The sequence below is a fragment of the Hyperoodon ampullatus genome (assembly GCF_949752795.1).
Source record: "Hyperoodon ampullatus genome assembly, chromosome: 11".
Lineage (NCBI taxonomy): Eukaryota > Metazoa > Chordata > Mammalia > Artiodactyla > Ziphiidae > Hyperoodon > Hyperoodon ampullatus.
The window spans coordinates 54,709,131-54,722,619 of NC_136924.1; the positions used below are offsets into that span (position 1 = coordinate 54,709,131).

A 13,489-nucleotide genomic window follows, 5' to 3' on the forward strand; every position below is an offset into this window, starting at 1 on the left:
AAAAAAGTTGTTTAGATAGTTTCTGCCATTATTTATCAGAAAGTTAAAAACTGCCAAATCTTAACAAGCAAATCATGAATCCTAGAATATAAAAGAAACAAACAAAAAACCCCCGCTAACTGCTATTTCAAAGGTCAGCCATACCTGCATTTTCTCTGTGGTATAGGCCAGGGTTAAATGACCTCTAAAATGTGCAAAAACCTTCCCAAGAAATTCTCTTCCTATTTGCTATTTTGCAAATTTTAAAATCATTATATTATGTACTTATTTCTTTAACGTTTTAAAGGAAAATAAACTTACCTAAAGTCTGCAGAATTATGCTTTCTAATATCACCAGATCTTGAACTTGTTGCAGGTAAGCCTGCAGGTGAGAAGACAAATTATTCCCCGACAAGATACAATATATAATATATAAAGTGTAGGTAAATTGTAACAACCTCCAAGGGAAATCAAAGCCTCAAAAGGCAAGGGTGGGGTTATGAGGGAGAGTAGGAACTGAAATTAACTCTTATCCCTAACAGATTCTCCTTTAAAAAAAAAAAAAGTGGTATAGTGAGAGATGTCACTTTATTTATAAACGGCTACAGAAAAAGCACCAGAGATCTAGTTCATTTTCAGACTGACATTTTAGGTTCTAAAGTTCATATGATATAGACAGAAGAAAATTTTAAATATATTGTTTTTCAACATCATCAAAATACACAGCAGAGCCTTCTCACGGTACTGTAGGCAATCTCAAACATTTGACTCCTGTTAAACCTTCCTTTTGGAGTAATGCTAGATTTTTAAAATTCATAAATGGGTTCAAAGGAAAAGGGAACAAACAAAAAATTATTTCAGATTTGTACTGGCCATTACTGTAGCCACTATCCACACATGGCTATCGAGCACTTGAAATGTGTTATGAATGTAGAATACACACTGAATTGTGAAGACTTAGTTAAGAAATAATAATGTAAACCACTTCATTAATAATGTTTTAAAATTTGATTATATGCTGAAATGACTATATATGGGGGTTAAAGAAAATAATATATAAAATATAACATATTAAAATTAATCTTAATTTTTTTAAGTAAAGATTTTTATATAAAGCTTAATGAAAAGTTTAAAATATTTAATTACGTATGTGACTTCCCCTATATTTCTATTGGACAGCACTGGTCTAGAGCTCTAGGAGAATGAGATTTGAGCCAGGAGTTAAGAGACTTATGTTGCTGCTAACTTTCCATTGAACTTTATGATCTTGAATAAGTCCCGTAAGGACTTAAACTATGCTAGTTCCCCTTTCCATATAGTGAAGAAAGTATCTTCTCCTAGTCACCTCATAAGAGAGACTCACGTGAGAAGTCATGTAAATATACTTGAAAGAAAAAAAAATAAAGTAGAGATTTTATTTTTTGTCTTATTTTGTTAAAATAAAATTTTATTTGGTCAATTCTATAGACCAATGGCAGTTATAGTCTCTAACATAAATAAAAGTCCAGACCAACAGCTCTTCAACAAAACTACTGGTGCAGCCCAAAGAGAAAACAAAGTAAGTCAAGACACTGCTATGCGAAACACTTAAGTTACATAATAAGGGGCTATTATCAAAACAAACCGTCCCCACAACCACTTTGCCCAATATGATCAGAAGAACACACAATTCCACTTAATTTGATAATGGATGACTCATGTACCCACTGTAACAGACAAATAATCTAGTAACAGAAATCCATAATTTTTCTCCAAACTCATCATTCCCCAGTCACTGATTTCTAAAGCCAGGAGTTTCCCTTCTTTAGAAAGTCAAGGAAGGATGGAAAGGGGAAAAAGCTATATGTATACACATAGGATAAAGGTGTGGAAGAATACATATCTGAACTGTAATCAGCAGTATCCTCCCAGGAGAAGGAGGGGAGATGAGCTTAACCTTTGACTTCAAATGATTCTTTAGTGTTTGGGTTCTTTTATTATGAGCACACTTGTAATTTCTTAAAAAGTTAAGCACACATACACCAGTGACAAGATTCACTTAAAAAAATTCATTTCTTCATAGTGATATTATAGTGGTTAAAAGCTGGAAATTATCTTAAGAGAAAATGGTTAAAATATATGTATGTATATGATGAAATACTATATCAATATTTAAAGGAAGCAGAGAATTGATGGGAAAATATTTGGCATACAGTAAGTGAAAAAAGCAGGTATAAAATATATACATGTGTAGCTACTCATAGAAAAGAAGCTGGAAATACTGGTTCACTTATATATCTGTGGTACAAATTACATCTAGGTAATATATTTTCTTCTTTTTCTGCATTTTCCAATTTTATCAGAATGAATACAATTAACTTTTGCCATAAATTTCTGTGATGTTTTTGTTAAGGAAAAAACAAACACTAAAAGTTCCTTTAACAGCCCCAATTCAGACGTCAGTAAATCAAAGTTAAAAAACTAAGTTATGATCAAAATAAATTAAGAAAAACAGATGTGTATAATTAATCCCCTACCTCACTCCTAGTATCAGGAAGTGATTCCTGTGGATGGAGACAAGCATGTGCTACCTTGATGACGTGTTCCAATTTTTTGGGCTGCTCCTCTACTTTGGCTGCTAAAAATAAGGCTGCTGGAGCCACAGACTGGATGAAGAGAAAATAAATCACATTTATTATTTGTTTATTTCTAGAGTAAGGTAGATCTAAAAAAGAACTAAGTCTTAAACCAACTTCTTTGCTTACCTCAACTTCGTCACCTCTTGTTTATGCTTTCTCCTCCTCTACTTAAATATCTTCTCCTCTCCTATCCATTAACCACGTCCACTTCTGAAAACCAATCCTTCAACAAACTCTCATTAAAAGCTACCTATTCAAGAAACCACTGGATGTAAATAGACAGCTTTCTATTTTAAATGAGATTATTAAGTTTTATCAAAGCACTCTATATACTTTTTTTAAAGGAGTAAACTGAAATGTCCAGAATCAGCAAATCCATGGAGACAGAAGTAGATTAGTGGTTGCCAGGGGCTGGGAGAAGAGAGGAATGGGAGTGACTGCTAAAGCATGAGGGGTTTCTTTCTGGGGTGATGTAAATGCTCTGAAATTAGATCATGGTGATGGTTGCCCAACTCTGAATATACTAAGAACCAGTGAATTGTACACCCAAAGGAGGAATTTTATTGTATGCAAAAATTATCTCAATTATACTTACATATGGAGAGGAGCACAAGTCTTTAAAAAAAGAATTCAAAGTATAGTATTATATTCAACAGGTCATAAGTAGAAGGTAATTAGAGGGGGAAAAAAAAGTCAAGCCAGGGAATTCCCTGGCCGTCCAGTGGTTAGGACTTGGCACTCTCACTGCCAGGACAGGGGTTCCATCCCTGGTTGGGGAACTAAGATACTGTAAGCCTCGAAGCACAGCCAAAATAAAAAAGTCAAGCCAATCCACAAGCAGACAGAAAACTCAGACACTAAACAAGAAATTAGAGCAATAGAACATAGACATAGCCTGGTGATCTGGGAAACCTCAGGAAGCACAACGTCTCTAGAACCTTAACAAGAATACTTCAATGAATCAAAGATGGCAATGGCATGAACTACAATTCACCAGGAGTTAAAGAAAGCAATAAATAATTTTATAAAAGTGAAATATCTATTTCCTGAGTAGAACTGACATGCATTCTAACATTTATTTGTATCCCTGCAGTTATGTTATACTTTGCTAGAATAGATTTTTCTCCACAAATTCAATTCAGAATAACAATTCTCTTCCTTCATATTTGTTGCAGTTATATATGGAGCTTGCTACATATACTCTACTAGACCTTAGGATAAACAAAGAAAAACCAGAGGAAAATGGGCACGAACAAAGGTGTGAGAAATCGGGGCATAAAGCACATTTTGAACACTAAACTGAGTTGTTTAGTTAAAAGATATAAATAAAGTGATGTGGGACACGAAAGATTTTTAAGAAGAGAGTGACACTACAGATTTTAGAAAAAAAAATGTAGAGTTTAAGAAATATTTGGAAAGGTTAATCCAGTGGTAGGTGGTACTAAAAGGAAAGGATAGATACATTAAAAGTTAATTTTATTAAAGAGAAAATTTTAATAATACAGGCAGGGACATCCCTGGTGGCGCAGTAGTTAAGACTCCGTGCTCCCAATGCAATGGGCCCAGGTTCAATCCCTCAGGGAACTAGATCCCACATGGATGCCCCAGCTAAGGAGGCCGCCTGCCACAACTAAGACCTGGCACAACCAAATAAATAAATAAATAAAATAAACAAATAAATATTAAAACAACAATAATGATAACACAGGCATTAGGAAATAAAGTTTAGAGTAGGCACTAGCAGTAGAAATAAAGTAAAAAAGAAACCCAGCTTTCACCTTGGAAAACAAACAGGTTTTCAGTAAATATACATATATGTATTTGCATACAGAGAAAAAAATTCTAATGGAATATACGCCAAAACGTTAACAGGATTATCTCTGAACACCGTGTTATAGGGAAACCATCACTTTCTCCTTTAATCTGTCCTCTTTCAATTTTTTTTTTTTTTTTTTTTTGGCTGCATTGGGTCTTTGTGGCTGCACATGGGCTTTTTTCTCTAGTTCTGGTGAGCAGGGGCTACTCTTCGCTGTGGTGCGCAGGCTTCTCATTGCGGTGGCTTCTCTTGTTGTGGAGCACGGGCTCTAGGTGCACGGGCTTCAGTAGTTGTGGTGCACGGGCCAGTAGTTGTGGCTCGCGGGCTTTACAGCGCAGGCTCACTAGTTGTGGCGTACAGGCTTAGTTGCTCCATGGCAATGTGGGATCTTCCAGGCCAGGGATCGAACCCATGTCCCCTGCATTGGCAGGTGGATTCTTAACCACTGCACCACCAGGGAAGTCCCTGTCCTCCTTTAACTTTATGATGACAATATATATTTACAGGGGGAGAAAAAATAGTACCACTATAAAAATTAACGGGACTTTATAACTGATTGGACACAGGGGAAAAGGAAAAGGACAACTCAGAGACAACACTTAAGATTTTAAGCCTACAACTTGGCTTTCAAGAGGCTAAAAATATATTTGAAAGAATCTAACTAAAATATGGTACACAAACAATGGCTTACAAGGCAAGATAATATCTCAGTTAAGTGAAAGACCACAGGAGATAAATTTCAACCTCCTTTTTGTCCAATCAACCATATAAATACTCATAGCTCCTCATGGAATCATATAACAAGCTAGCTTATCAAACTATTTTCCCATCAAAGGCAATTTCCCAGAGGAATTCCAGGTAAGAGTATAAGATTTTCTCCTTTTTTTTTTTTTTTTTTTTTTTTTTTGCGGTACGCGGGCCTCTCACTGTTGTGGCCTCTCCCGTTTTGGAGCACAGGCTCCGGACGCGCAGGCTCAGCGGCCACGGCTCACGGGCCCAGCCGGTCCGCGGCATGTGGGATCTTCCCGGACCGGGGCACGAACCCGTGTCCCCTGCATCGGCAGGCGGACTCTCAACCACTGCGCCACCAGGGAAGCCCAGATTTTCTCCATTTTAAAAGAACAATAATAATGCTAGCAAATACTTACTTGTTTGCTATATGCAGACACTTAGTAAATTAATTCACCTATATCCTACTAACTACTCTATGAGGTAGGCACTATTATTGACCCCAAAGAGATGAGAAAACTGAGGCGTATGGTAACTTGCTCAAAGGCATATAGCTGGTAGGCAGTGCAGCAAGGATCCACATCCAGACAAGTCTGACTCCAGAGCCCATCGTCTTAACCACTAAACTTGACCTTTTAAGAGTCAGCTAATGAGAGTAATATACACCCAAATTTGTCAGCTATTAAAAGACAACACCTGTATATCAAATATTATAAAATACAGAATAAATACACATACACCAAGTTGCTCACCACTACTTTTACATTCCCCCACTTGAAAACTTTTAGGACAGTACATACAGAAATTCAATTAATGAGGTTGAATTTCTTCTCAAAAAAAGAGTAAATGCAATGCCAGGATTTAAGTGAAAATAAACCAGTCATTTAATCATGTCTGCTAAAGAAATAAAATTTATTTCAATCAAAAGACAACTTCTCTACCTTCCAAGGTACTGGAAATATACTATATCTTGTTCTGAGTGGTGGTTATGTATATATAATGCAAAAAGTAATCATGCTGCACACCTCAGACTTTTGTGCTTTACTTTATGTTATATCTCAACAAAAATTTTAAAATTTTTTAAAAAAGGCAAGAACTCTAGGCTTGAATTTGAAAACACTATAAATGAAGAGTTACAACAAAACGAGAAAAATATTCACAGCACATGACATACGGCTCTGATATATAAAGAGCTCATAAAAATGAGAAAATCAAAAAAAATAAAACGGGCAAAAAGAAACAAGAGACAATTTTTAAGTCAATTCTTCAATTTCACAAGAAGAACAATGACCAATAGGCATAAGAAGTTCAACTTCACTAACTGAAGAAATGTAAATTAAGAAAATAACTTAGGACTTCCACTATCTTGCTCACCACTCTATCCCTAGTGCTTGACAAGTAGTTAGAACTTGATATTTCTTGAAGTAATGAGTATTTGTTGTTAGTGAGGATGCAGAGGAAAGAACCCTCCCCCACAGTGCTAGAAACAATGTGTGTTGATATAATCTTTCAGTAGAGCAAACTGACACAAAAAAACTTTTAAATGCATACCCTTGGACACAGCAATTCCACCTATAGGAATCTATAAAATAGTCATAAGTGCATGATATATGTACCAGACTAACTTATGTAACATTATTTATAATACAATAAACTATAAACAACCCAAATATCCACCAATAGAGAGCTGGTAAAATAAATTATAGTAACTACTCAAATAAATACTATGTGGCCACTTAAAATGAGAAACCAATAAGAAAATGTCCAATACATACATACTGTTAAGCAATAAAGGCAATTGTGTAAGAGTGGTACAGTAAGAAGTGATTTTTATAGAAATACATAAATGCTGGTACCATATGCACAGAAAAATGTCTGAGACACTATTACCAAAATGTTTATCAAAGGTTACTTCTGGAGGATGGGATTGCAGAAGAGCTTTCACTTTCTGCCTTACACATTTCTGTACTGTTTTAATTTTTACGATGAGCACTTAACTACCTTTGTAATAAGAAAAAATAACAAGAAAAATGTATGAGCACTTCACACTACATATTACATTTCAATGCCACAACAATGTATTAAGTCCCCTCAAATTTGAATTTGGACTCATCACAGCTAAACTCTTAGAATTAACATACTAAAGGGGTGATATTTTTCATCTGTTAATTCCAGAATGTGCCTAAAATCAATTCTCTAAAGAGGACCGATAACCTCAAATTAAAAGAATCATTGGGGCTTCCCTGGTGGTGCAGTGGTTGAGAGTCCGCCTGCTGATGCAGGGGACATGGGTTCGTGCCCCGGTCCGGGAAGATCCCACATGCCGCGGAGCAGCTGGGCCTGTGAGCCATGGCCGCTGAGCCTGAGCGTCCAGAGCCTGTGCTCTGCAACGGGAGAGGCCACAACAGTGAGAGGCCCGTGTACCACAAAAAAAAAAAAAAAAAAAAAAAAAGAATCATTGGATTTTGGAAAAGGTCATAAACTCCAGAAGAATCTCTTTATATTGGATAATTACTAGATCATTCATTCATTCAACAAGTTTACTGAAAAGTGCTTTAGAGGATACACAGAAAAGTGAGTCTCTGTCCTTGCTAAGATAAAGGCATAGAAAATAAAACAAGATATAATTTAAAAGGTAAAAATAGGGGAAATATACACACACACACACATACATATGCATAGACAAAATGATTTGAGATGTAGTTCACCCTGGATTTCAAACCTTTACCATAATAAAAGAAATGTAGAAAACTTTCATAATGGGCAAGACAACTATGGACTTCCTCTTCAAATTCTGTTCTTTATCCACTACTTTCTATTCTAGAGCTATCAGACAGCCTCATTAAATGATTCTCTCTCTCTTATTAAGAGTGTGTTCCTTGCAATCAGAGGAGGTAGGGAGGTTAAGGGTAGGAGACAGCCCAATTGATTGAATAATCAGCAAAAATTGGGAATAGTTAATCCACACTCTAAAGGGTTTCCTGTGCAATTACTCCCAATACTGAGTCCACCAATATCTTACAAGAGCAATATCTAACTTTCCAGTTTCTCTTCCTATGGCATAAAAATTCAAAACCTATCATCCTGGGACTTCTCTGGTGGCATAGTGGTTTAGAATCTGCCTGCCAATGCAGGGGACATGGGTTTGAGCCCTGGTCCAGGAAGATCCCACATGCTGCGGAGCAACTAAGCCCGTGCACAACTATTGAGCCTGTGCTCTAGAGCCCACGAGCCACAACTACTGAAGCCCGGGCACCTAGAGCCCGTGCTCCACAACAAGAGAAGCCATTGAAACGAGAAGCCCACACACCGTAACGAAGAGTAGCCCCCGCTCGCCACAACTAGAGAAAGCCTGAGCGCAGCAATGAAGACCCAATGCAGCCAAAAATAAATAAATTTATTTTTTTAAAAAAAACTATCATCCTAAGGAAAAGTCTGAAACACCTTTCCTCAAAACGTAACCTTTTCTTAAAAAAATAATGAAATATTTGACTCACAAATCCATATGAAGTGTTCAAGTTTAGCCCTATTACCTTGTGATTTTATTAAACAAATATAAGCTTACCTGCAACTGGGATATCACTATGCACTCGCTTCCAAGTCATTTACAATAATGTTAAATAGGACCATTTCAGGTAGCAAAACTGAAAATAGCACTATTTACAATTCTGTCCAGAAAAAAAAAAATCCCTTTATTACTATTATTTTCTTTTTTCTGTCTTAAAAGTCATCCCCCAGTTATCACATAACGTACCTTCCCCTTCCAACTGGTCACTGATGGGAATTTTATCAAAGGTTTTTAGAAAATGTAAATGACTTAACATTCACTTGTTTCCCTGTGCCCATATTGTTATTAACCATTTCAAAAATTACACTTAAATTAAGTGTAATGCTACCCCCTTTAATGCTACTCTCCCAATCCAAAAACGTTAAGTTTAAATGTTCAATAATCTATTTTATTAGAGAATCCACCTACTCTAAGGATGCACTAAAGCTAAACAACTAGCTAGACACTTCACAGGAAAACTGGAAGGCTGGATTCAGAACAGCAGTGTGACACATAATGAAAGTGGTCAATCATAAACTCTAAACTTCAAATCCCAGTTCAGCAGCAAAGATCAACCACAAAAGAAATATGAAGTTGAGATTAATCATAAAAGGATTACACCATATAAAAAAATTATACTTACATTTCGATGGAACTGTGTAAAGGACTGAATCATGTAGAATCGATGCATGTACACTATAGCAGTGTTGATGGTCAATTGTGAGCTAAAATGTTCAAGTTAAGGCTCCAAAACAGACAGGCAGTACAATTCCCAAAAATACAACCTCTATATCCTCCCAAAAGGACCATGCAGCCAAGCACAGTGGATGCCCCTAAATGAAAATCATACTTACCTCTCAGGGGTGTGGAGAAAGAGACACCTCCTACACTCTTAGTGGAAATGCAAATTGATGCAGCCGCTGTGAAAAATAGTATGGAGGTTCCTTAAAAAACTAAAAATAGGGACTTCCCTGGCGGAGCAGTAGTTAAGAATCCGCCTCCCAAAGCAGAGGACACTGGTTCGAGCCCTGGTCCGGGAAGATTCCCACATGCCGTGGAGCAACTAAGCCCGTGTGCCACAACTACTGAGCCTGCGCTCTAGAGCCCACGAGACACAGCTACTGAGTCCACGCACCACAACTACTGAAGCCCATGCACCTAGAGCCTGTGCTCCGCAACAAGAGAAGCCACCACAATGAGAAGCCCGTGCACCTCAACAAAGAATAGCCCCCGTTCACTGCAACAAGAGAAAGCCCGCACGCAGCAATGAAGACCCAACACAGCCAAAAATAAATAAATAAAATAAATAAATTTTTTTTAAAAAAAGAAAGAAAAGGTGTATGCACCCCAATGTTCATAGCAGCACTATTTACAATAGCCAAGGCATGGAAACAACCTAAATGTCCATCAACAGATGAATGGATAAAGAAGATGTAGTGTATATATACAGAATGGAATACTACTCAGCCATAAAAAAGAATGAAATAATGTTATTTGCAGCAGCATGGATGGACCTAGAGATTATCATACTAAGTCAGTCAGAAAGAGAATGACAAATACCATATGATATCACTTAAATGTGGAACCTAAAATATGACAAAAATGAACTCATTTATGAAACAGAAACAAATTCACAGACCCAAAAAACAAACTTATGGTTACCAAAGGGGGAAAAGGGATAAATTAGGAGTTTGGGATTAGCAGATACAAATGACTATATATATAATAAACAACAAGGTCCTACTGTATAGCACAGGGAACTATATTCAATATCCTGTAATAAACCATAATGGAAAAGAATATGTAGGGAATTCCCTGGCAGTCCAGTGGTTAGGACTCAGCGCTTTCACTGCCGTGGGCCTGGGTTCAATCACTGGTCAGGGATCTAAGAGCCCACAACCCGTGTGGTGTGGCAAAAAAAAAAAAAAGATTATGTATATATATGTATAACTGAATCACTTTGCTGTACACCTGAAACTAACACAACGTTGTACATCAACTATACTTCAACTTAAAAAAAAAAAGAAAATCATACTTTCCTCTAAGAATTAAAAAGCAAATCTGTTCTTTCATCAATTAACCTCCAATTGACACTTAACACATTGTCTTATATGTAACAGACATTCACTATAAAGTTGCTGAATAAATAAACAAGCAAAGCTTCTCAGCATGTGGATCAAGAAGGAATATGAACAAAACTATATAAGACCTAAACCTGTTACTTGCTTACTGAAAATCCTGCCAAGGTGATATACTTGCACAGGATATCTCTTCAAATGATTTACAACACCCTCCCTGATCTGCCCCCTAGGTATATGTCTCCACTTATCTCCTCACCTTCTAAGCTCCAGCAATTACCTTTTCAGTTCTACTTCTCTCTGGCACTCATAAGGTGATCCCTGGGACCAGAAACACTATGATTTGATACTCATTCAGTGAGTTATTTGATACTCACTAAAAAGAAAAACATTTTTTCTGATTTTAATTTTTAAAGCGCTCCATTTCCAGTTATTACAAAATATTGGCTACAGTCCCCTTGTTGTACAATAAATCCTTATAGCCTAACTTACAGCCAGTAGTTTGCCCCTCCCTTCTCTCCCCACTGGTAACCACTAGTCTGTTCTCTGTATCTGTGAGTATGCCTTTTTGTTTTCACTAGTTTGTTGTATTTCTTAGGTTCCACATATAAATGATATCACATGATATTTGTCTTTCTCTGATTACTTCACTTAGTATGATAATCTCTAGGTCCATCCATGTTGCTGCAAATGGCATTATTTCATTCTTTTTTATGGCTGAGTAGTATTCCATTGTGCATATATACCACATCTTTATCCATTCATCCTTCAATGAACATTCAGGTTGCTTCCATATCTTGGCAATTATAAATAATGCTGTTATGAACACTGGGGTGCATGTATATTTTCAAATATGTGTTTTTGTTTTTTTCAGATATATACCCAGGTGTAGAATTGCTGGGTCTAATAGCAGTTCTATTTTTAGCTTTTTGAGAAACCTCCATACTGTTTTCCACAGTGACTGCACCAAGCTACACTCCGACCAACAGTGTACAAGGGTTCCCTTGAAAAGAAAAACTTTTGAATGTCTTATTATAAAGACCTCAGAAAACAATGTGGGATATACAGAGATGAGACAGTATCACGATGGCAACAACCTTAATAACACACATGTAAAAAGGAAAGTGCTAGGATGCACTGAAACAGAATTAAAAAAAAAAAAAAAAGGTTTAACTCAGTACTGACTGGATGCTTAGGAAACAAACTGGATACGGGCACCAAAGAGGACACCTCTTTTGAAGTGAGCACAACCTTAAGACACAAACATACAGCCAGCAACACATTTAAATGGAAGCTGCACCCAAGAATAAATTTTCACTTCCAGAGTGGAAAGAACTTTATATAGCTTTCTCTGCTACAAAATGAGTAGGTTTTCTGACAAACAAAAACATTTAAAGGGAAAAAAATCACTAAATCTTTGAAATACGAGGAAAACGAATATACATTAGCACTCTGAGTAACTTTAAAACCCAGTATTTTATAAAAGGCTTTTTAGAACATTAGGTCTGTAGGTCTACATCCCTACAAATCTACACTGACATCCTTCCTTCCTCTGAAATGCTATAAAACTCTTAACAGTAGCTACTTTAATATATGAGTGCCAAGCATTGTGTTGGGCATAGAAATCAAATTCATGAGTTATCACCCCCATTTTACATACAAGAAAACCAAGAATTCGACAGGTTTCTTAAACAACTAGTAAGGGGAAGGAACGGATTTTAAGCCAAAGCTGGGGCATTAATTCTAGACCACTCTCTTTATAAGACCTTCAGGTATCGAAATTTCTCAAAACTCTCTTTACACACTAAGTTCAAGAGGCAGCCATCAACAGTGAAAGCTCCACCAGATCCCTAGAGCATAGTAGAAAAGCAGAATCTCGAAGTCACCAGAGTCGGAGATCAGAACACACCGAAAACAGACTACTAGTAAGAGGAGTTAAAACACAAAGCGGAAAGGATACGCGTTCCCAGCAAGGTTGATGGCACGGGTGAGCGAGTGGGAAATTAACTCGGCCTCGCTTCCCTCCAGCGAACGCTTAACTTCAGTTCGCCCCCATCGTAGGCTCTCCTAACTAGACATCCAGTCCCTGCCCACCCTCTTCCCTTCTGTCTGACAGACCTTGAAGCCTGGACGCCCGAACAGGGCGGGACCTACTCCAAGGCCGAAGGCCTAGGCCGCAAGGATACACGTTAAGACGTTGGCCCATGTCCTGCAGCAGATTGGCCGCCTGCTGGCGATAAGAAAGTTCTTTATCTGGGTCCAGGCCAAAACGACGGGATGGGCTATTTTCCAGCTGTTCTCGAGTAAAATACCACCGTTTATTGTTGTTCTTTCTCTCTCCCTCCATAGTGCTTCAACCAAAAGGCAGCGGCGGCGGCTGCAAGCACTTCCCAGCGTCACCTAAGCGGCGACACACATCCGCTGTACGGAGGCAACTGCGACGTGCCAAACTTCCGCTAGGGGAGAACGGCTTGATTGTGACACGCTTCCGCCGACGGGTTGATAAATTAAAGAATCTACTTCCGGAACGGACCTCGGGTCAGTCTGTAACCGAGTTAACAGGCAGCAGGCGATCAGGAAACACCTTGCGTCGAGGACCCAGGCGCCAGTCATGTGACCCTTGAGAGGCAAGGTGCGGTTAGGAGTTCTCGTTCAAAAAAAAACACGTCTCTTCCCGCGAGAACTGGGTTCTGCCTTCGCGCGCTGAGCAAAGTTGAATGAG

General features: G+C 37.7%; 1 protein-coding gene across 2 annotated transcripts in view; it reads right to left on the reverse strand.

The window, feature by feature from the left end:
* Positions 1 to 13,114, reverse strand: part of CCNT1 (cyclin T1) — a gene marked incomplete at both ends in the record, with an annotated part of 28,557 nt that extends 15,443 nt beyond the window's left edge. For both annotated transcript variants that reach the window (XM_079715295.1, XM_079715294.1), the window contains 4 exons: positions 301 to 361; positions 2,496 to 2,624; positions 9,333 to 9,414; positions 12,954 to 13,114. In XM_079715295.1, the coding sequence (XP_079571421.1) occupies positions 301 to 361; positions 2,496 to 2,624; positions 9,333 to 9,414; positions 12,954 to 13,114 (433 nt within the window). The remainder of the gene's footprint in view (positions 1 to 300; positions 362 to 2,495; positions 2,625 to 9,332; positions 9,415 to 12,953) is intronic.
* Between the last annotated feature and the right edge of the window lie 375 nt (positions 13,115 to 13,489).